Source organism: Nothobranchius furzeri, chromosome 12 (genome assembly GCF_043380555.1).
Source record: "Nothobranchius furzeri strain GRZ-AD chromosome 12, NfurGRZ-RIMD1, whole genome shotgun sequence".
Taxonomy (NCBI): Eukaryota; Metazoa; Chordata; class Actinopteri; order Cyprinodontiformes; family Nothobranchiidae; genus Nothobranchius; species Nothobranchius furzeri.
In genome coordinates, this window is record NC_091752.1 from 37,944,030 (window position 1) to 37,969,254 (window position 25,225).

General features: G+C 41.6%; 1 protein-coding gene across 2 annotated transcripts; it reads right to left on the reverse strand.

Moving 5' to 3' along the window:
* Nucleotides 1-355: 355 nt before the first annotated feature.
* On the reverse strand, nt 356-23,686 carry chrna1 (cholinergic receptor, nicotinic, alpha 1 (muscle)). Of its 2 annotated transcripts, none has more exons than XM_054750401.2 (10): nt 23,567-23,686; nt 11,297-11,439; nt 10,976-11,020; nt 5,014-5,123; nt 4,748-4,943; nt 4,431-4,668; nt 4,038-4,261; nt 3,848-3,962; nt 3,619-3,743; nt 356-1,130 (listed from the first exon to the last, which is right to left on the reverse strand). In XM_054750401.2, exons 2-10 carry the CDS (start codon nt 11,402-11,404, stop codon nt 1,002-1,004), a joined length of 1,290 nt encoding a protein of 429 aa, XP_054606376.1. In that variant the 5' UTR covers nt 11,405-11,439; nt 23,567-23,686; the 3' UTR covers nt 356-1,001. The 2 variants fall into 2 exon arrangements, with proteins under 2 accessions (XP_054606376.1, XP_015800518.1); XM_015945032.3 differs by lacking the exon at nt 23,567-23,686 and adding an exon at nt 18,896-19,165.
* Between the last annotated feature and the right edge of the window lie 1,539 nt (nt 23,687-25,225).

Sequence of the window (25,225 nt, forward strand, 5' to 3'; positions counted from 1 at the left end):
CCCCCTTAAAATGCAGTTTCTTCTGCATGATATTAATTAAAACATTTTATTGCTGGTCCAATTTCTCAGGTACGTTGGTGTACATGCTTTTTTGTGTGCTTGGCACGCCTAATAAAGTTTTTCTGCAACAGACGGGCAACACTTGCCTTTTATGATTCTTTTTGTGTTTATTATTCAGTTTAAATAAGTCTAAAGGATTTTTGTGTGTTCAAAACAAAGAATTTTGTTTTTAATAATTCAAAACAAAAACATTTCTTTACATTTCTTTTTACTTGTATGCAATAATAAACCCAGTTACATAACCTTAACCCCACATGAAATAATAAACCTAAATAATTACACACATATGCATTGATATTATAATACATTGTTTATTTAATACCAAATCAGAATTTACTGAATCACATTTGGACCAAGCTTGTTGAATTAAAGCTGTGAGGAACAACCTTCCTGATTTCTGATCAGATGAAGCTTGTTTGATTCAAATCTTCACGTCTACCAGAACGTCCAACTGAGACTTCTCAGTTAAAGGTAGATTTTTAAAACTAAACCACCGAACCCCACTCTAGACAGCTAAAACTCATAAGAGTCAGGCAAAACCAAAAAAATCAAACTTCCAGATAGGAAATATTTGCCTGCATCAAGAAAATAAGATCAAATTATTATGAAACTCACAAACAATAAGAACTCAGTTATTACTTTTACATCAGAGTTACATGATACACACATATGAAAGTGACGGCAACAATTACAAACTACAAAACCAAACAATGTGTTTGTGGTAAGAAAAGTTTCAAGTTTGAACCATTTTATATCAAGAGACCCATCAGTAAGGATGTCTGCTTATGAAATCTCCACCTCAGTAAATACAAATGTGACATACGTGTGAGAGTGGTTTAAAACCAACTCAGCCTTTGTGTGTAGAAAACACACACACACACACACACCTGCTAAACACTTGTGGTGTATCTAATCTGAGTGAACAGATGTCCTTTTATGGGTCACAGCATGTTGAGCTCAATGAGTCTCCCGGCGAAGACAGCGAGCGTCCCGATGATGCACACGGCCATAAACACACACAGCAGGATGTGGTCCAAAACCATGGCAACAAACTTCCACTCCTCCGATGCCTGCGTTAAAGTGAGAGGAGTCAGATTTTAGTTTGAACAGCAACAGAATAGTTTTTTTATTTATCTGTTTGTAACACTAAAAGCAGAAGAGGTTTTGAGGTGAAAGTGTTGCAAAGCAATTCCCCACGAGGACAACAGAGAGCGTAGCACTTTTCTGGGGTATCCTGCTACCATTACAGTCATGTATTCTGTCCAAGATAGTACATTTAGAATTGTGTTTATATTGTGTTTTTTGTATTGCAGAGAATTTTTTAACACCGACAAATTTGCCCCTCATTCTCCTCACCTCTTCCTTCGCCACCTCTAAACCCAGTTGCTGTGTATACTCCTTCAGTCATGGGTGAATAAACCAAGCCCCCACAATCCTGGGAATTTTATAAAGCCAACATGGAAGTGGCAAAAATGTTACCCTCATCCACTAGGGGCTGGCACCAAAACAGATCAAGTTCCCATTGACTCCCATGTTAAAAATGCCATTTTCACAGCAGAAATAAACATGTTTACAGCCTGGTTCAATAAACCATTTTAGGTTTAATAGATCTAGTTTACATTCATGACAACTTTGAAGGGGGTGGATTTTTTTGGAACTCCTCCGTTTAAGTGTAATTAAACGCTTGAAATTCTGAATATTTAATTAGCATCAGAGCCACGAGCTAGCGCTAGGAGCTAGCTCCGGGGAAAGGCCTCAGCCTGGACCTTACGTTAATAGATGTCCGGCCATAGCTAGTAACTACATTGGTTCATTTGTTCCAACCGTAACAGCTCCTCTCTCAGCTCCACCTCTTCTCCCATGGTCAAATGGCAGTGGTGGGAACCTCCCATTTTATATCAAATCCATCTTAATCTAGCCAATGGGCATTATTTGTCCATTTAAATATATGTCAGTGGAATAAACGTTCACATTTTCTGGTAGTCTTCAAGCTGCCCATTTGCCGCTAGATATCGTTGGCTCTCTTTGTTTTTTTTAAGGGAACAATGGCAGTGCTGATTACACATTTACAGGAAGTGGCATCCTGGCCATTCTCAAGCTTGCGCTCTCCATTTCGTTCAACAGTTTAGAAACGTGGGCTTGACTCCGTCCGCCCTCACGTGCCTGTTGGAGAGCCTTTGCAACGACGGATAATGGGGTTGCATGTCTCCAACAACTCAGACGGAAACGTATAAATTAGGCTAAAGTTCTAAAAGGATCACTCATGCAAGTTGTATCCCTTGGGGAGTCCTATGAGCAGTGTACTGTGCTCCTTGAAACGGGCTGTTAAGCTTGGTTTATGCTTGACGCATTTACTTTCCGCTTGGTGATGCGGCTCGCGGATGGAACGCGCTTCACAACTTGCAGCGTTTTTGGTTCATGCGGCTTGTCTCTGCGGTGAGCCAATATTCTCCCAAACTGTATGGGGCAGCATGGAGCTCTATGGCATGCATCCAACACTACACCATAGAAGTAGAAATGACTGTTTACAACACGGCATTCCAGCATTTTTTAACAGCGTCCTCGTCTTTTCCGACAGTGCGAGCTATTTCTCTCCAAGAATTATTAACAACATGTTGATCACGGTGATCTCTGAGAGCTGAATCATACAAATGTCTGTATTTACAAACCTCTGCTATACTAGTTCTTGCCAGTCCGCCATGTTTTTCCGCGTCTGACTGTCCGCGTGGTTAGAAAATTTCCTAGGTGCGCGGTGCGGAAAGTTTGGGCCGTGCGGAGGCGCGGTGGAGGGGCGTGGTTGTTAAAACAACGCAACTTTTCTGCGCGAAGCCGTGCGAACCTCGCGGACGCGTCAAGCATAAACCAACCTTTAGCCTCCTGTATGACTGGTGTCAGAGCTTGGTCCACGTTGCCGGCAGTAAGTTGGGTTCATTCTTGGTGGGAGTTTTGCTCTGCCAAGTGTGCCCTTTGTCACCGATTTTGTTCATAAATGTTATGGACAGCCAAGGTGTTGAGGGGATCTGTTTTGGTGGGCTAAAGATCAGGTCTCTGCTTTTTGGAAATTATGTGACCCTGTGGCTTCATCAGAACATGATCTCCAGCTTTCGCTGGCGCGGTCCACAGCAGAGTGTGAAGCAGCCACATTCCAACTCTCACCTATGGTCACGAGCTTTGGGTAGTGACTGAAAGAATGAGGTCGAAGATGCAAGCAGCCAAATTGAGTTTTCTCTGCAGTCATCTGGGGGCACTCGGGAGTAGATCCGCTGCCCCTCCTCACTTGAGGTGACTCAGACATCTGTTTAGGATGCCTGGACACCTCCCTGGTGAGGTTTTCCAGGTACGTCCAACAGGGAGAAGATCTAAGGACACACTGGAGGGACTATGTCTCTCGCCTGGCCAGAGAACACCTTGAGATTTCCCGAGAGGAGTTGGCCCAAGTGGATGGGGACAGGGGTGTCTAGGTCACTCTTCATAGGCTGCTGCCCTTGCAACCCGACCACATATAAGTGAAGGATAATTGGATGGATGGATAGCTTATTCATGCCGATGTTTTCTTACATTGTTAGATTCCTCATCTGATTTCATGGTCTCAGCGATGTATTTCACACCTTCGATTGCACTGCGAACATCTGGGTTTTTCATGATAGGAGACTTGTAGGTGACACTAGTGGGGGTGGGGTTCCCTGTAGACGAGAGAGAGCAGGAATGTGTCGCTCTGACTTCCTTGTTAACACTCATTCTAATGTCGATGAATAAAAATTGATGTGCTCCGTGGGTGCCGGCTTGCCTGAAATGTCAGAGATGTCCATATCTGTGGGGAAAAGCCTCTTCTGCCGGATCTCCTGACTGGGGCGCTTCATTGTCGAGAAGAACATCATGTTTGGAATTGTTTCGATGAAAACCTGAGAGACACACTGATAGATCAAAAGTCTTTCCAACACATTTAATGTAATTAAAAAACGGAAACAAATGTGTACCTTGCGGATCCATGCGGGCATGGTGTGTGTGCTGGGTGAGCGGTGGTGTGTGTTGATTACGATAACTGTGATGATGATGGACGCGATCACGAACACCATGGTGAAGAGCATGTATTTCCCTATGAGAGGAACAGCACTGGAAGTGGAGGGGATCAGCTCCACGATGACCAGCAGGAAGACAGTCAGAGACAGCAGGACGGAGATGGAGAGGGTCATCTTCTCACCTGGATGCACAAACGGCAAACACAACTCAAAACAAACTTATTTATATACAACCTTTTTATTGTCTTCTTGTCTGAAGGTTCTTTTGCAAACCTACAGAGTAAAAAAATCATCTTTGTGATATGTAATTGCACCACTTAGGGTTACCAAAACCCACCATTTCCCACATACCAGAATCAGTAGGAAGGTAGAAGACGAGTCCAGTGAGAAAGGAGAAGAGCATGCAGGGAATGATGACGTTAACGATGAAATAAAGTGGCAAGCGAAGCATCAGGAAGTGGTAGGTTATGTCCAAGTATGGCGTGTCAGGGCAGCAGGTATAGTAAACCCAGTGTTTCCAGCTCCTGTAGTCCTTTAACACCCATTCACCTGACTCCATGAAGTTACTGAGGTCGGGTCGATCGCTGTCCTAAAGCAGAGAGGGTCCACTGGCCTCAGACACTTTCAACTTAAACTATTTAATGAAACACAGAAGGAAACGGTCTTACTGGGTTGATCACAACCAGAGTACCATCATATGTCCAGGTGCCCAGCTTCATGCTGCAGTTCTGCAGGTCAAATGGGAAGTGGAGGACAATAATCTCACAGTAACTCTTATAGATGGCTGGAGGATTCCATGTTATCATGCCGGTGTGCTCCAGCAGGACTTTGGTTTCATGGATGATGGCAAAGTCACCATCAGCACTGTAGGAGAGGAAGAGTTTAGGGAGAGAAAGAGTAAAGCTACATAGAAAATAAAAGAAATCATATTTACTTGTTGTAGAGCACCAAGTCGGGTCTCCAAATGTCACTGGAGGGGATTCTGATCTTTCTGATGCCTCCATACTCATCTGGATTCCACTTCAGGTTCACATCTATCCATTGCTACAAAATAGAACGAAAAACATTTCAATATTAATTTTATTTTAACAAAAAAATTAATAAGTAATAAACGTTTTACAGCAAACAGCCTATCAAACATTAAAGGATCCTCTTGTGTGGATTTATAAAATTTTTATAATATAAATATATTTATTAGGGATGGACAATATATCGGCATTAATATTGGTATCGGCTGATGTTAGTCATTTTTTAACATATCGGTCACGATCCGATAAATAAAACTGGGCCCATATTAACAACCAATATTTTTCTCCATTTTTATCTGTTTCAGAGGGTGATGTGTATTTGTTTAGTCATGTGAACAGTCAATGTAATTATCTCAGGAGTGTAAATCTGTGTGGTGTGTGTAAATACGGTAAATTCAGCTTTAGTAATTTTAATTTTATACAAAATCTGTTGATTTTAGAAGCATTAATGTCAGTATATCGGTATGGGCAAATATCGGTTATCGGCCATAACAGTGATATTACTATCGGATATCGATATCGGCCTAAAAATGTCATTGTGCATCACTAATATTTATTTATAAATGAAAATAAGAGTCATGCATTTCAGATACCCATTAGGTAAATCTGAATACATATACAATGAGGAAAAAAATATTCAGCCACCAATTGTGCAAGTTCTTCCCCTTAAAACATGAGAGAGGCCTGCAATTTTCATCATACAGTAGGTATACCTCAACTATTAAAGACAAAATAAAATGAAGAAAAAAAAACCCATCCAAAAAATCACATTGTCTAACTTTTATTTGCAAACTGTGGTGTTTGATGAAGTATTAATTTAGGTATTTGATCAATGATGAAATTCCAACTCAATACTTTGTTATAACCCTTTGCTGGCAATGACAGAGGTCAAATGTTTTCTGTGTGTCTTCCCAAGGCTTTCACACAATGTTGCTGGTATTTTGGCCCATTCCTCCATGCAGATCTCTTGAGCAATGATGTTTTGGGGATGTCACTGGGCAACACAGACTTTCTATGGGGTTGAGATCTGGAGACTGGCTAGGCCACTCCAGGGGCCTCATTTATCAACTGTACTTATGCACAGATCTGTGCGTAATTCGTGTGTAGGAACAAATTTACGCATTGTGTGGTATTTCTCATGTTGTACTTACTCATGTGTGGAAATGTTTCTACATATAAAAAAAACTCACCATGCGTTAGGGCTGGGCGATATGACAATTTTAGACCGTTTTACGATCTACACATCTGACGGTCTGTCATTTTTGAGAGACCGTTTTATCACGATTCACAGCTCTGCTGTTGAATTTCTGCCTCTGAATGAAAAGGGAACTTACCTCAGGCGAATGACACGCCTTTGTTTGACCCTTAACCAATCAGAGTGAGTCATAGTAATATATTAGTGCCCCGCAGTGAACAAACGTGGCTTCGGCCGCGGCAACAAGGTTTTCGTTCCGAAGAGGAACGCAGGGTTTCCTTAGCGCGCGGCGCTAATAACTTAGCGAGGTGACATGTCTCGGAGAAAGCGTAAAAACACGTTGGACGCTTCTTCTGAAGCAGGAAAATAACACCGCTTCTTAAGCAGAGCACGACGTCGCCTCGGCTCGTCCACCCTCTGCCGAGCCGGTGTCGGTACCGGACTGAGCTCGGTCACTGGGTCGCTGGAGCTGTTCCGTGACTGCCTGATGGAAAACCAGCGGGTTTCATCAGACTCGTAGTTTCTTGTTTATGCTGGGACCCCCTGTATTTTACCGCTCCCTCCTGCAGTCTTCCCCTATTAACATGTAAAATGATTCTGTAAACTCCGTGTATCAATAGAAACAATCTCTGCCTCTGCCAGCTGCAGTAAATGTAGTTTCCAAATAATAAGAGGTGCACTCATCTGTGTATCTCCTTTGATCCACATTAGTGATATTTTCAGCACCAGAACAGTGAAGCAAAGAAAGATTCCTGAGTTTGTTAGTAATTTTATTTATTAGGTGCATCTAACCTGTTCTATTTTTTCTATTTATCTCTGAAATGAGATCAAATCAGTGCTTCTATGGGTTGTCTCCAATCTGCACTGGAAAATTTTACTTTATTTAGAGACTTGTTGCAGAAAATATTCAGAATGCGCAGTTTTTTGCTACCACAAGCGATCTCTGGTCCAGCCGCACATCAGAGCCGTATTTGAGCTTAACTATCCACTACATGAGCAACTGGGAGCTACATAGTATTTTGAACAAGTTATTGTTTGCACAATACGTTTGCAATTGACATGTTTGCACTTTAAATATGTTTATGATTTTAATTTATGTTAAGTAACTTGAAAAACGAGAAAAACTGATTTTTGTAATTGTTTCTCTCAGGGCTTTTATCATGTCTGGTGTGAGTTTAAAATATAAGTGTGTTAGCACTGTGCTGATTATCCCTAATATGAATAAATGTTTATTTATTCAATGTTTCTCTTCTTTAATACGCAATTGAAGTTATGCTATTCATGGATAAAAAATCGTGATAAAATCGAAATCGTGATAAAATATTGGAAAAATCGTGATATTCTATTTTTGCCATATCGCCCAGCCCTACCATGCGTACAAACAACAGCTAGTGGTAGAACAAGGGAACAGCAACACCAAAGGTCTCAGCTGTCCACAAATGTTCCTCATCCACAAATTATTTTACCAATTAAATAATTATTTGGGTGGAAAAACAGGTGACCCGTGACTGACGATTATCAGACATTGTAGAATGGAATTCGTGTTTTTTGTGATCACAGGTTTTACCCTTCCCATTTTTATGATGTTTTAAATTAATTAATATAGTATTTTTGATTTAATGAGATTTGCCTTGTGATTTTGCTTGAGATGCGCTAGACAAACGATCGTTTCTGGAGCTACGCTGTGATGTGGGACTCTGTGGAGCAACAAACTGCCCGATTCCAATACCAGTCCATTTTCTATTTTACAGCTACGAGAACCCTCAAACCCTCCTCTGCTCACTGATCATACACGTGTTTTCAAGGTAACCAGACTGTATGACAGCTCAGAAGAAGCTGCACTCTCAGACATTTCCAAATAAAACTAACTCCGCCCAAAACGACTCCTCAAATGTAAATGACAACCCATTACTCCACGATCTATCATATTCATTTTTTTTTTCTAACAGAGACCTCTCCTTTATAACCTCTGTAACTTGTTTGGTTCTTTGCACTTAGGCAGCCAGTGTCTTTATCTCGCTACAAAGTTTTATTTTTTTCCGGGTAGAACGCAGAGAATCCCCTCACATGCTGAGGGCGCGGTGTGAATTGAGGGTGTTTCAGTATGTAAATGACCGAGAACGGACACAATCAGTTGGGTATGCACAGGTGGGATTTATCATCAGATGATTGCGGAAGAACATGCAACTGAGTGGCCACCGCATGTTTCATAAATCAGTATTTTGACTGTTCGTACGAACATTCTAAATTTCGTTCATAGGAACGTATATAGGAATATTCTTACGAATGTTTTATGATGAGTGCCCAGGACTTTGAAATGCTTCTTATGAAGCCACTCCTTCTTTTCCAGGTGGTGTGTTTGGGATCATTGTCTTGCTGAAAGACCCAGCCATGTTTCAGCTGAAAGAAGGTTTTCACTCAAAATCTGACGACACATGGCCTCATTTTTTCTTTCCTTTACATGTATCAGTCATCCTGGTCCCTTTGCAGAAAACAGCCCCAAAGCATGATGTTTCCACCCCCATGCTTTACAATAGGTATAGGTTTTTTGGATGCAACTCAGCATTCTTTCTCCTCCAAACATGATGTGTAGAGTTTTTACCAAATAGTTCTATTTTAGTTTCAGCTGATCATATGACATTCACTCAGTTTTATGTTTATGTGTATTTATTTGGCAGACACTTTTATCCAAAGCGACTTACAATTTATAACCTATAGGACATGTTGTGATCCAAATGCTCTCTAGCAATCTTTAGACAGTCCTGCACACGTACTGGTTTAAGCAGGGGGACCCGTCTGGAATTGCAGGATTTGAGTCCCTGGTGGTGTAATGTGTTACTGATGGTAGCCTTTGTAACTTTGGTCCCAGCTCTCTACAGGTCATTCACGTGGTCCCCCCGTGTAGTTCTGGGATTTTTGCTCATCGTTATTGTGATCATTTTGACCCCACGGGGTGAGGTCTTGCATATAGCCTCTGATCAAGGGAGATTATCAGTAATCTTTTATGTCTTCCACTTTCTAATATTTGCTCCCAGAGTTGATTTCTTCACACCAAGCTGGGTATTGCAGATATAGTCTCCCCAGCCTGGTGCAGGTCTACAGTTTTGTTTCTGGGCTCCTTTGACAGCTCTTTGCTCTTGGCCATACCGGAGTTTTGAGTGTGACTGTTTCAGGTTATGGACAGGTGACTTTTTTTATTGTTAATGAGTTCCAGTAGGTTCCATTATTACAGGTAACAAGTGGAGGAAGGAGGAGCCTCTTATCGAAGAAGTTACAGGTCTGTGGGAGCCAGAAACCAAATACTTAATTTCCACCATAATTTGCTAATAAATTCTTTAAAAATCAGACAATATGATTTTCTGGATTTTTTCCTAATTTTGTCTCTCATAGTTGAGGTATACCAAAGATGAAATTACAGGCCACTCTCATCTAGAGGAAGCACAAACTGACTAAATACTTTTTTGCTCCACTGTAAATATAACAGTTATATCTTTTCTAAACTGAACTCAATAAGATAATTAATAGTTTTAAAGCAGGTTTCTGTTCATCTTTCCCAATGGCCTAAAATAACCTCATTTTGGGAAACAGAGATTAGCTTTAATTGAACACAAAAAGCTAACAACCAGCTGCTTCTAAAATGTCTACAAACAATTCCATAAAAAAATCTTGCTAATATTAATTTTTAATAATTTATATTGCAATACATTTCACTTTTCATAGTTAATCTGGCAGAGTTATGGGATTCCAGGCAGAAGTAGCTAAAAGTGGCTACCTCTGCAGCTAATGTAACTCTACGTAAATGGTGCTTTTAGGCACTACAAACAGAGTTATTAGTTAATGACTATGTTTACATGCAGCCAATATCCGGGTTATGATCGGGTTAAGGTCGGTATTCGGGTTTCTGAGTTGATCAGAATAACCCGTTTACAAGCATAAATAGAAAGAGTTACCCTTAACTTGCACAACCCGATTTAAATGCGGACGTTGGGGTAGCGTCAGGACGTATGGACTACGTCCAGACGCAATATGCGTCATTTCCAGTTCTTCTTGTTCCGGTATCCGTGAAAACAACAACATGTTTCCCAGTTCGGAAGAGATAGCGACCGCGTTTGTTTGCGCTTTATTGCTGGTATTGACCCACCAGCAGCTCTTACAACGACTGTGCTTACTGGCCTTCATTCGAAGGAGAGTACGTGAGCAAGAAATGGCAAATATAGAGAGAGCTGCGCTTAACATACAAAACGTCTCGCTACTCAAAAGACCAAGATTCCTTGCGAACAGAGCATGCACAGAACACACGCTTTGATGGGAATATCCCGATATGCGTTTACACGACCAAACATTCGGGTTAGAAAAGGGTTACCAGGTGTAGTAACCAGGTTTTTAAAAACTCGGTTATGAGCATATCCGGGTTTTTGGCGGTGTTAACATGGCCGTGCGGAACTTGGTTATTGTGAATATTCGGGTTTTAAAAGGGTTACTGGCTGCATGTAAACGCACTCATTCTGTATGCTGAAAATGTTCTTTATTTCTCCAAACTGAGGTTGTCTGATTATGCCTGTTTCAAAGGAAAATACTTTACAGAAATACCTGACTGCATGAACTAAAATTATGAGCAATGTTGTTATTTTGTCTTTTTAAAAACTTGTAATTTAATTTTTCAATACATTTACCTGCCGTAGACGAACATTACTGGTTACAATCTGGTTTACTTCATCCTGAGGAGAAGGAAAAACATCAAACCTAATTAATTACACTTTGTTTAAAAGCTGGGGGAAAAATGTGATAATTAAAGGATATATCTTGTTTGTTCGTCCACACATCTTGAATGTTTAGTTTGGTTTATGTAAATCAGGGAAAAAAACTACATTGAATGAATATCTTTGACAATTCTGTTTCCTTTTCGCATAAAATGCAGTAATTATGTGAAGGAAATCTTTCTTTTCCAAATGGAATCTTTCTGTTTGTACTCTTAGAGGGACACATGTCCTTACCACACTGATGAGTTGTATAAGCTGCAGTCCCACGGTGACCACTACAGCGTCACTGAAGTGGTTTACGGGACGAACCACCTTGTTGTATCCTGTGAATAGCGTTTTCATCAACCGCGTTTCATCTTCTGAGCAGAAAACGGAACCTAAAACAACAAAAAGTAGACAAACACACAAACATGTGAGTAGATCAGAATCAGTGAGTGAAGGGAAGGGTAATTATTAGAAGAGAAAAATAAATGAACAGACTCAAAGTGGTCAACAGCAACAGGAGTCGGTTGAGTAAAATTCTTTATCATGGCTGCACAGGAACAGACCCTGAACACCAGAGCAACAGAAGCCAATGTACCACACCAGACAAGACCCAAGGTCTAGTCTATGCAAAGAGGCCCCTGAGACAATCCACCACATAACTGACTAGGCAGTTTTGGTTTGCTTTTAACAACCACTAGTGTCCATTTGTAGAAGCGAATGCAAAACTTTTCTTGTTGCTGTGCGTTGGTCTTTAAACACTTTAATCTAACAGCTGAAACATCTCCCAGCCTTCCTTAGTGTCTAGAGGGGCGATTCATCCCTAAATTATACAAATCAGCTGTGTTCATGATCTAAAGGTAGCGCGACTCGGGTTGCGAATGACCACAGTCACCAAATCTTGTTGAATGGTGTGTACTGAAACTCTAATTTCCCTCTGGGATCAATAAAGTATTGATTGATTGATTGATTGATTAAAACACATGTGTCAGGCACAAGGCCCACGGGCTGCATCTGGTCCGCAGAGCATTTTTATGTGGCCCATGAGATAAATATAAAAAAAATATTAAAACTGACCCGCTGGACAAATTTACCGCAAAGACTACAACTCCCATGATGTTTTGCGGCGTTAGCGCAGAGCCGAAGCGCCCCCTCCTTTGTGTTTTTTCCAGCGTCTGCTGCCGGTCCGCTGCCTCTGACAAACTAAACATTCCTCTCACTCAGCGCCGAGTTTACTCCGCTATTTGCTGACGTTGAAGCCACGTTGGATATAACTCCAGCGAGCAGCGACACCCTCAAATCAGCATGACTCTGTGGCTGCTGTAGTTTTTATTTTTCCTCCCCGACACACAACAGCGTGGTCAAACTGCTCAGACATGTTCAGCAGCACTAACCTATGTAAGCACCTGTTGTCATTTAATGTTGTCATTATTATGATGAAGATGAACAAAACAATAGGAGTCTCCTCCTCAGCTCAGAGCTCCTCAACCCCATGATGCAGGTATCTGGCTGGAACAGGTGAGCATCACAGTAAACCAGTGGAGCAAACTGAGCTTTAAATATGTTGGTTTTATGCTCTTTTTCTGCTCCAAAACATGAAAGTTAACAGGTGAGATGTTGCATTTTCATTTAAGATAAAATTATATTTTATTTTGTTGTTGGCCCGTGAGAAAAGATTTAACCTACATTAAACAGGAAGTGGAAAGGCTGCAGATAGATGAATAGAATAGAAAATCCCTTTATTGTTCCTCAGTGGGGAAAGCTAGATGTCACAGCAGAGATGACACTTATTACAGGAGAAAAAAGGAGAATAAAAAATGAGAAAAATGAATAAACAACAAGAAAACATAAATCCTGAATAGATTTTAAAATAGCTGATTATACCACAAGTAATGAATAACACTGATGCGTTTTATTTAAAATTGACGTGCTCGTATGTAATTTGGTTATTCCACACTCAGTGTTAATGCAGAAATAAGTTTGTTTCCTAATTAGAAGGTTCAAAATTGCATATATGTTGATAAAGAAAATGTGCAAATTTGCCGTCACTTTTTCAAAAAATTTAAAGTTTGGCGCGCAACTTCAGCCCAGATTTTCATTTCAGCCCAGTGTGAATTTGAGTTTGACACCCCTGATCTAAAACATACAGAAAATGTGCTGGAGCCAGAATGCAGCACGAGGTACGTAAGCTCTATTATTCTAAGTCCAACAGATCGGACCAGCAACTGTGATGCTGCAAGTAGGATAATCTGGCCATAGGGAGTGATGGGGCTGGGTGGCCTTTCATTAACCCTGTAAAGGATAATTTTAGCACATACACTGGTTCAAGAAAATGATTTAAAAATATGAAAAAGTTGCAAAGTATCCCTTTAATAATGTATCTTTGAATTTGAATTTGAATTTTAACCGAGCAAATCGGTACGAGCCTCCTATTGGATAATTTTTACAGGGGTTATTATCTTTCAGCTGGCAACAAGATATTTAACCCCAACTGGTACAATGAGTTGCTTCTCATCTCTTAAACAAGCATGTAGAAAGACACATCTGGTGGTCGTGGAAAAGATGTTAGTCTGTTTGAGAAGGGTCAAATCATTGGCATGCATCAAGCAGAGAAAACATCTAATGAGATGGAAGAAACTACTAAAATTGGGTGAAAGCCTACTTTCCCTTGGACATGAAGGCATCACAAAATGACAGCAAAACGTACTTTCTACTAGAACAGTCTAGGTATTTAATATAAAATGACCTGCAATGCAATTAGCCACAGTTGTAGTGGAAGAGTTCCTTTACATCGGCAGCAAAGTGTAACGCTTTGGACATGTCCTGGAAGCAAAGGCAAGCTATCATCTATCTATATAATTAAAATAAAAACTCTGAGGCCAGAAGCGTTGTGGCTTCCAACACGTCAGAAACAAACTCTTGGTCACCCATCGTCAGTTTTTGACACTTCAGGGATGAGAATGTGTTGTATCAGAAGATTGGTACACTGTTGTCATACAGGCATGGACATGGTCAGCAACAATACTCAGGTAGGCTGTGGTGTTGCAACGATGATCATTTAGTACCAAGGGGCCCAAAGTGTACCAAGAAAATGTCCACAACACCATTACACCATCACCAGCCTGAATCGTTGATACAAGGCAGGATGGATCCATGCTTCCATGTTGCTGACGCCAAATTCTGACGGACCTTCCTAATGTTGCAGCAGAAATTGAGTCTCATCAGACCAGGCAACATTTTTTCAATCTTCTTTTGTCCAATCTTGGTGAACCTGTGTGAATTGTAGCCTCAGTTTCCTGTTCTTAGCTGCCAGGAGTGGCACCCGGTGTAGTTCTCTGCTGCTGTAGCCCATCTGCCTCATGGTTAAACGTTTTGTGCATTCAGAGATGCTTTTCTGCATACCTTGGTTGTCACGAGTGGTTATTTGAGTTACTGTTCCCTTTCTATCAGATCTAATCAGTCTGGCCATTCTCCTCTGATCTCTGACACAAACAAAGATTTTCACCCACAGAACTGCCGTTCACTGGATGTTTTCCCTTTTTCTGACCATTCTCTGTAAACCTTAGAGATTGCTGTGTGTGACAATTCCAAAAGATCAACAGTTTCTGAAATACTCAGACCAGCCCATCTCACACCAACAACCATGCTACGTTAAAAGTCACTTAAATCACCTTTCTTCCCCATGCTGAAGCTTGGTTTGAACTGCAGCAGATCGTTTTGATCATGTCAATATGCCTAAATGTATTGAGTTGGCATCATGTGATTGGCTGATTAGTAATTTGCGTTAATGAGCATTTCGTATCAGAATCGCTGCCGGCTGAAAGGGCGCTCACAGGTAAAATGCCTCTATTTTGTTACGTGCTGCTTTAGCTTCTGATGGAAAGGAGGCTTAAGAACTGTCTAATGCGTTATAAAAACCGGTCTGATGAGTCCAGATGGACCCTGTTCCAGAGTGATGGTTCATCAGGGTAAGAAGAGAGGCAGATGAAGTGATGCACCCCTCATGCCTAGTACCTACTGTACAAGCCTGTGGAAGCAGTGCTATGATCCTGGGTTGCTGCAGCTGGTCAGGTCTAGGTTCAGCAACAGGATGTGCTCCAAGAATGAGATCAGCTGACTACCTGAATATACTGAATGACCAGGTTATTCCATCAATGGATGTTTACTTCCTTGATGGCACAAGTATATTCCAAGATGACAATGCCAGCTCACATTGTGATAGAGTGGTTCAGGGAACATGAGACATCGTTTTCACACATGGATTGACCACCATAGAGTCCAGACCTTAATCCCATTGAGAATCTTTGGGATGCGCTGGAGAAGGCGTTGCACAGCAGTCAGACTCTACCATCATCAATACAAGAACTTGATGAAAAATTTATGCAACACTGGGTGGAAATACTGGAAATATACTGGATGGAGCTGTTTGTTCTGGACAGTTTAGAAGCATTGTAGAGATGACTTACCGGTATCTAAATCAATATGATTAGAGTAGGCCAAGACAGAGGTATTAAAAGCATGAACCACTTTTATCTGATCCTCGGTGAGAACTGGAAATAACTAGTTAGGAAAAAACGTCCCTCAAGAAATCTGGAGAACTATTCCAGTCAAATACATAAATGAAGAACATTTGTCTATCAGACTTTAGGCTGTTTAAAACTTAGAAAACATCAACTTTTGTCTCACTAAATGTAATTGTTCCAAATCATTCATTTGCTTGCTGGAGCAGTGCTTTTAGGAAACAATGACCGTGTCTTCATCTTCTTGACAGTAAACAGACCACTGTTGTAGCTCTGTTATGATTACAGGAAACATGCCATTCAGTTTTGTATAATATGACCCAGCATGCTGCTCTACAAGCCAAGTGACATCCTACTGCATGCTATTTTGAGAATCCGTTGGCAGGCTTTTCTCTGGCTGTTCTGAGTAAGCTGGGATCTTGTTTCATTTAGCCTGCCAGAGCAAAGAACACACACACACACACACACACACACACACACACACACACACACACACACACACACACACGCACGCACGCACGCACGCACGCACGCACACACACACACACACACACACACACACACACACACACACTAGCCTAGCTTTGATTAAAGGTTTTTAATCAAAACTAAAGAGTCATAATCTGTAGCTTAAATATTTATTCTTCTGCTTGTTTTTTTACTCATTGAGGTTTTGTACACTTGCACCATGTCTGTTATTCTTTAATCTGGCCGTGCGCAAAAATAGAAAGCAGGCAGGAGAGAGACACTTGGAGCTGTCAGTCATTTCCCCAATGCTCCGTATTCCTGTTTCCGGTTGACCTGCTGCAGCACTAGTCCTTTTTGCTGCTCTCCGGGAAGTAAATGCCCCAACCGATGATGCTGTAGACTGTGGGTTTTCTTCAGCAACTAAATGTAACGTTCAGATTTACCATTTATATTCACATTTTTCTTCACTAGTTTCATGCGCTTTATCGAGTAGATCACTTTGTGTTTTTGTTTTTGCAGATAAATTAAATTGTTCACTAAAACTCAAAAAGATCATTTTAAAATCATGAATTAGTGCAAATGAATAATCTAAATTCAGTTATTCAAATGTATGACTATTTATGTAGATTTCTTGATGCAGAAGATGTTTGACTTGTGATGTGAAGGAATCAGTATCCTGACACTGCTCTTTCAGATCATCGTCATCAAACGATCCTTCTTTTGAGTGACTGAATTGATAAGAATATATGATTAAGACTGAAATAAATCAAACTTGGAGACCTATGGCAAACACAGTGGTTCATGAAAGGAAAATTACAGCAAAAAAGAAAAAAAGAGTGAAGTGACCAAATACGCTGACTTGATAAACTGATAGAATAAAATAATAACTCAAAACAATTGTCTTTAAATTATCAGTCTCCTACAGTTTTGAGGATTTCCTTGTTTAATGACGATTCTTTCAGTTCCATGTGCTTAGCCTTCATTAATGCACATCTATCATGTGATTTAACTACTGCATCAATAACTGCATCAGTGCTCTTTATTTTTAACTCCCAGACAAGACAGAGCTTGAAGTTTTTGGACCCTGTCCCTTCATTTAGTTATTCTGGATGGTATAACTTTGGTAAAACTATTATTATTTTAGTGTAGGACTTCTTCAATATCAGGGGTCCCAACAATCCTCTGAAAAAGGCTCCAACTGAATTAAAATACTACAGGTGAAACTTAAAATTAGAATATAGTGCAAAAGTTCTTTTAGTTCAGTAATTCAACTTAAAAAGGTGAAACTAATATACACGATGAACTCATTAGATGCAAAGCCAGACATTTCAGCCTTTAGTTGTAGTAATTATGGATTACAGCTTATCAAAACCCCACAGTCAAAATCTCTGACAATCAGAATATTGTGAAAAGGTTCAATATTCTAGACTCAAAATGTCCCACTCTAATCAGCTAATGAATCCAGACCACCTGCAAAGGATTCCTGAGCCTTTAGATGGTCTCAGTCTAAGATGGATTACCTAAAAATAAATGGACTTTAGCATCATATTCTAATTTTTCCAGTTTCACCTGTAATTTAAGGCTTTTGATTTCAAGTAAATATCTTTAGAAACAGTCAAACATGTCAAGCATCACATCAACTAGTCCAAAAGTTCACAGTGGTAACTCCACAGAGTGTGTTCTGACAAGACTGCATCCTGTCAGCAAGTCCTTGAAGAAAATAATCAGCTCAGTGGTACATTTAATACACAAGGGCATCAGTGGGAGGAAGCTCCTTTAAGAATACCACACACACACACACACACACACATACATACACCCATAAAGACAAGAACACACACACACACACACACACACACACACACACACACACACACACACACACACACACACACACACACACACACACACACACACACACACACAAACCCAAACATGACTGCATGATTCTGTTTCGAGAACCCTGTTATTTTAATTATTAAGACATTTTCTTTCCTAACATCCTACATTTTCACTTTGTTGTCTTGTCTGGATTTTTCTGTTGCCCCGTTTTTTAGATTTACTGGACATCATGGTCCATGGTTAACATAAAACTGGGAATAAGATTTATTTAAATGGTTCATTGAAGCATAGGATTCCTGAAACCAAACACTGACAGAAAAAAATGGATGGACTGTTTATATTCACATTTAGAGTATTTATAGAGGCAGAAACACGAACGTTTTGCATGTTTCTTTAACACATCAGTGACTATGGCTGTGCTACATCAGTCCTGAATGAAGTAAGATTTATTTTCCTGTGTAATGGAAGCTATCTTCAACTAGTAAGATATTAGTTATAATTTCTACACAGACACATGCTTCAGAATGGCCAACACATCCCTTTAGATAATGAAGGTTCATCTAAAACCAGAAATTCCTCATTGGTTTTTACTTTAATATGTTTTCAGTAAAGTTTTAATGAAAAATAATACTTTGGTGTACACACGGATATTGTCCCCCCTTCTTTAACTTGCTCTTAGAATGTTCTTAGAGGGGGTTTGGTAGCTGGGTCACATTTCAGGAAGCTGCTTGACACAACTGTTCTGTCTCATTTATAAGACACATGAGACAACACATCCACAATATTTAGTTTCCTAATGTCCAACATTTTATTCCCAGTGGGAGTTTGGACGATAACAGACAATAGGGCTTCTAAACCTGAAAGGTTGTTTCCTCAATAGTTGATATGGATATTTATTACTAAGAAGACCAACATTTAAATATTTCTTAAACATGCAGGACTTCCACTTCCACAGCAAGCCACAAAACATTGCCAGTGAGGTTTAAAATATTAGGAATCTCACTCACAGTGAAACACTTACCAGAACATACAGAGAGAACCAAAACCAACAAGATCTTTGGAACAATCATCTCTCTTCAGGACCAACTCCTAAATCCACAGCATCTGTCTTGATGTTGCTGCTCGGCAGTTAATAGGTTCCAGTGTGGCCTTTGTTAGTGGCGGTCAACAGACACAGACATGAACGCTGAAGTTGCAGCAGATCGTTTAGAGCTGAGGGTCGTAGTGAGACGGTGGATGGGACAGAATGTGAACTCTGAGCTCTTGTTTTTCATGGCAACCCTCTCCCCCACCCAACAGCACCCCAGCATATTTTAAGGGAGACAGCTGTGTGTATGCATGCCTGTGTGTGTGTGTGTGTGTGTGTGTGTGTGTGTGTGTGTGTGTGTGTGCGCGCGAGTGTGCCTGTGTTTGTACAGTATAATTGGATTAAAAAGTTGACATGACACCAATTTATGGGAATTTCCAGTAAATACAAGGGTCACAATTTAGCCCCTCAAGGTATAAATGACCATTTTATTCAGTTTTTTTCCACTGGCAAGATTTGGATTTTAGTCAATAGAAATATTAGTGTATCTGTAAGTTTTGCATTTCAAACCAGTATTTTTAGATATGAATATGATTTTTGTCTCAGCACGATAAAAAGTGGTCAAACTATGAAAAGAAAGCCCAAATCCAACAAAGCGGGCGTAATGGATGAAAGACAAACTGTTGCTTTAAGACACTTTAGGGACAGGAGACACGGAGACGGGCTGGAGAACAGCTGAGCACTCACTGATGAAATGAGAAGAATGTCCACACATGGCGGTGATCAAGTAACACACATGCACCAAACCCACCGGCCTGCCAGCTCACGTGGCGTGACATGACATCAAAGTAATAGTTCAGTTCTTTTAAAGGAGTATTTTATGGAAATAATAATTATTGATATCAACAGGAGAGCTATTTGAATGACTACAGTTTGGTGAAATATAGTTTAACCCTCCCACTGTCTTTATGGGTGACCCCGCGAGGAAAGTTGGCCATTGAGCAGGATCGATGGTTTATCCCTTGAGGTCCACGTGGCAGGGGTGAGGTGGTGCTCACTCCTCACCCATAACACATGGACCCAAGGGATAAACCATTAACCCTGCTCAATGGTCAACTTTCCTCGTGGGGTCACACCCATTAGGACAGTGGGAGGGTTAATTCTTTCCAAATCGATAAGCTAACTGCTAGTCACAATGGGGTCACGTACAAAGCAGATAACTGCCATAAAAAATTAAAGTTTTGAATAATTCAGGGTAACAGTGACTGAGTAGTTAAGCCTGCCCTAAAAGTGGAGGGTTTCAGATTGGAGTCCTGCTCAGTCTGTTAAAGTTGTTGTGTCATTGGGTAAGACACTTCACCCGCTTAGCCTGCTGCTGGTGGTCGGAGGCGTCAGTGGTGCCAGTAATGGGCAACCTCGCTTCAGTCAGTGCGTCCCAGGGTAGCTGCAATTCATCTCCACCAGTTTGTGAAGGTGTGTCCAACACATTTTCACTCCCAGCGCGTCATAAACAAACGCTTGGTCAGCCACCCTCCGCGTCAGACCCTTGACGCCAAAAGTGCCCTTTTTCGTTACTTATGTGCAAAAAGGGGTTTTTCCTTTTTCTGACTGCAGATCCCACTGCAGCGTAAAACTGAAGTGATGGGATGTCTGCTGATGCGGCACCGAACCAGCACATTTAACCACACCTAAACCTTAACGTTTCACTATTTATAACCTTCCCCTCACCCTCATTCTAACCTTAACCCTCTTACTACCTAAAACGTTACTTTCACTATGATCAAGCATTTGTTTCCCATGCATTCTGACATTGAATCCACCATGGTAGTTGAAACCTTCCCCTCGCGTTGCCTCGGTCCAAGCCCGACCAATGACGAGGCGGCTCCCACCGTTAACTTCATAGAGCCGGCTTTTAGAGCGACCAACACATCACTTACGTGTTCGCTAGCAAGATGGTTAAGGTTAGGATATGGGTGAAGGGAAGGTTAAATAACAAGAGGATAAGGTTAGGGTGAGGTACAATGAGCTTGTTTGGTGCCCTGGCTGCGAACATCCCATCACGTCAGTGTAACGCTGCATTGGGATCTGCAGTCAGAAAAGGGAAAAAAAAAAACCTTTTCGCACATAAGTGACGAAAAAGGGCACTTATGGCGTCAGGGGTCTGACGTGGAGGGTGGCTGACCAAGCGTTTATTTTTGACGTGCTGGGAGTGAAAATGTGTTGGTGTGTCAGTAGGTGAATGACTGGTTGTGTTGTAAAACACCTTGGGGGGTTGTAGAACCCTAGAAGGCACGATATCAAACACAGGCCCTTTACCATCTAATTTGTGTTTGATTTAAGTTGACAGTACTTTATAACTCTTGACACTGTCGTACATTTTGACATGTTCCTTCTCTTCCACTGCTAGGTGGTCTTTGGTTGCCAAGAAATCTAGACAGACAGTAGCTAAAGCAAAATGATTTAGCTCTCTTGGTTGGTCTAGCCATCTCCGTAGGAACTTCAGCAGGCCCAAACAGTCTTGTGCCTTGCCAATCACAGCCCTCTATCAGTTTAGTGGGGGGGAATAATAATAATAATAATACATTTTATTTCAACAGTGCCTTTCTAAACACTCAAGGACACTTTACAGACAGAAATAAAATACACAACAATAAAAGATGAAACAGCATAAAACAAAGACAGATTGGAGCAAAGAGAGAAATTATTGGAATGCTAGACGGAACAGGTTATTAATTACGTGTCTGGGTGGAACAACTAACATGGCATTGGCTCCTTTAAAATGGCTTGGCATCAACCTTGGACTATTTCAACTAGGGCTTTCTTTGAGTCAAGAGCAGATGGAGGTACTTAAGTCATTTATTTAGAAAAAGTATGCATTTGAGTCTTCTGCAACAGTGTATGGTGGACTGCCCCATTGACTGACATCCATAGCGGTGAGTATGTCACCTTGTTTGTTGTACAAAAGCATGTGGACAGTTTGAAACACAACCGTAGATTGAGCTCTGTCTATGAGTTGTTGCCAGACTACATATTCACACTGTGGGTATGGAAAATATTCAGACCACGATCAACTTTTCACTTTTTCTTTTATGGCAGCCATTTGCTAAAATAATTGAAATTCATTTTTTTCATCACTAATGTATACACAGCACTCCGTCTTGACAGAAAAACACAGAATTGTATAAATGTATGCGGATTTATTGGTGGACAGCCATTTTTAGGTCTCTCCAGAGATATTCAGTGTTAGATAGTTTTACATCCTGAAATGAACCACACAGGAGAGAAGCCAGTAAAGTTATTTACGCTGGATACAGCTGAGAGAGAGACTGACTCAGTGGTGAGATCATTTGATCACATGGCTTCGCCTGCCACTGCTATGCAGACGACACCCAGCTCTATCTGTCATTTCCACCGGACGACCACACCGTCTCTGCACGAATATCAAACTGTCTCTCTGACATCTCAAAATGGATGAAATCCCACCATCTCCAACTCAACCTCTCTAAAACTGAACTACTTGTCATCCCAGCAAAACCATCCATACAGCACAATATCTCAATCCAAAATGACTTCTTATCTCTGGCTCCTTCAAAGGCAGTTAGAAATCTGGGTGTCGTGATTGATGAACACCTGACCTTTAAAGATCATGTTACCTCTGTTGCTCGTTCATGCCGCTTTGCGCTGTATAACATTCGAAAGATCAGACCATACCTAACACAACATGCCACCCAGCTCCTGGTGCAATCTACTGTCATCTCCCGCCTCGATTACGGCAATGCCCTTCTAACTGGTCTTCCAGGCAGTACTGTGAGACCTCTTCAAATGGTCCAGAACGCAGCGGCACATATGGTTTTCAATCAGCCAAAAAGAGCACACGTCACCCCTCTGTGCATTGAGCTCCACTGGCTACCGCTAGCAGCACGCATCAAATTTAAATTGCTAACACTAGCATACAAAGTCCGAGATGTTATGGCTTCCATCTACCTGAATCCTCTTGCAAAGGCTTACGTCTCGTCTCGGCCGCTCCGGTCATCACAGGCTCATCGGCTAGCAGTGCCTACACCACGCTCAGGACAATCCAGACTCTTCTCATGCATCGTTCCACAAATGTGGAATGACCTTCCAAGCACTACTAAAACAGCGGCTTCCTTTTCAATTTTCAAGATACTCCTGAAGACCCTGCTCTTCAGAGAGCATCTTCTTAACTAGCACCTTGCCTGCACCTGTCCCCCTCTCTACCGTCCACTCCTTTGTTCCCTACTCTCCATTATTGATGTCAAGTTGTTGTTGTTGTTGTTGTTAGCCTCAAGGGCAACATGCCGATTATCACTTGTAAGACGCTTTGGACAAAAGCGTCTGCTAAATACATAAACATAAACATTATCGTGTGTGACTGTGTGTATGGTTTCTGTGTGTGTGTGTGTTGCTGCAGTGTAGAAAAAAAGCTAATTGTGCCATGCAGATGTAAAGATCCAGAAGCAGATAAAAAAAGGCAATGGAAGGAATTATAAAGGTTAAGAAAAGGAAAAAAGAAAGAAAAGAAAAAGTGTTGTGGGGGTGAGGTGGTGAGGGAACAGGTGAACATATCTAAACACAGATCTAGCAGCTAATAAATCCTGACATGATCCAACCCAGTGAATGCTGTTAATAATAAAAGAGTTGTACCTGATGTTTGTATAATAAAGCCAGGCTGTTACTCCTCGTTCTTTGTAGAGCTTGCTGTCCACAAACAGTTTAACAGAGATGACAGCCCGCTTGCCATCCTGGATGAACTTCTTACGCAGCGGGAAGAGAACTCGGTGGCGATCCAGAATTTCCTTAGGAAACTGATTGTTCACGCTGTAGTCTTTACCTTTAAGCTCTCTCCCGCAGCTTTTAACAAGATCTTTCTGCTTGAAATGCTCAAATTTAGCAACGATGGGACGAGGTCTTCTGCTGTCCGTTCTCCTAGCTCCAAGGCGATGTACCCGATGAAAGGTGATGTTTCCAACCAGGGGTGCCCAATCTTGGTCCTGGAGGGCCGGTATCCAGCAGGTTTTGTGGTTTTTCTGCCCCAACAGACTTGATTCAGTGGTTGAAATGTGACACGATCCAGGTAGAATGGATGGTGCCACTAATATTAAAAGGATTAAAATAGGTTCTAAAAAAAACAAGGCAACCACAAAGCAAATTAAAAAGGAATTTATTCCGAGGCTCGCGGATGATGATGCCCAAAATGATCTCCTAAATAAGTCTGTGCTGAGCCTCAGGGGACAAAGCAGTCCAGTCCGGCCCTGCGTGAGCTCGACAGGGAAGCCGTTACAACCCCGCCTACGGCGGTGCGCGTCGTCTTCGGGGAACCACAGACTCGCCGCACGGTGGATCCAATCCTCGGGCCGGCCCCTGTGACACACAAAATCTCTGGCAGTAAAAGGTCCCCGACACCAGACCACGCACAGAGAGACAGCAAACTCCAAACACTGCCAGGCACTGCTCAATTACGCGCAGGGGCAGAGTAACTCTGCCCGCCTGCCGTGTTGCGCTCCGTGCCCTGGCTTCTCCGGCCGCGGAGCTCTCTCCTCTGCTGCTGCTGTCCTTGCCGCTGGTGAAACCCCCTCTGTCCAAGACTCAGACCGGACTCAGTGGCACCTGTACGTGCGCCGCACATGTGTGGAGGGAGGGACACCCACGCTCCTCTGCACTCAGCTCTGTCTGCCATCCTGGCTCTCTGTGTGTCTGTCTGGTCCACGCGTTCCTCCCTTTAAATAAAACCTGTCCTGCCTGCGTCTGTTCATAATTGGCAGTCCAGGCACGACTCTGCCACAGGTGTAGATGATCAGGGTGATTACACAGAATGAACACACAATGTTGCACCAAACAACTAAAAACACACCATCAATAAAAACATGCACATCAGAATAAAAACAAGTAAAACATGCAATATAGAATATAACTTAAGTGCAACATTACCACTCTGTGACAGAAACACCTGTGCAGCAGCTCATCAGGCTCTGCAGAAGCCTGTTAATTAGCTGCTGATTGAAATCAGGTGTGTTGAAACAGAGTTCAAACTAAAACATACAGGATATCGGCCCTCCAGGACCAGGATTGGGCACCCCTGTTTCCAACAGTTTCCTCAGATATCTTCATTTGGGTGTGGAGAAAGTTCTTGATGGTTTGTTCGCAATCCTCCGCTTCTCCTCCCGTCTGCTCTGGAAGGCCTGCCAACACCAGGTTATCTCTCATGCTGTGTGCCTGGAGATCCAGAACCGTCTCCTTTAGAGATTTGTTGTCCTGGGAGATCCGATCAAATCCTTCAGTCAAGGAGTAAACCGATTCCCGCAG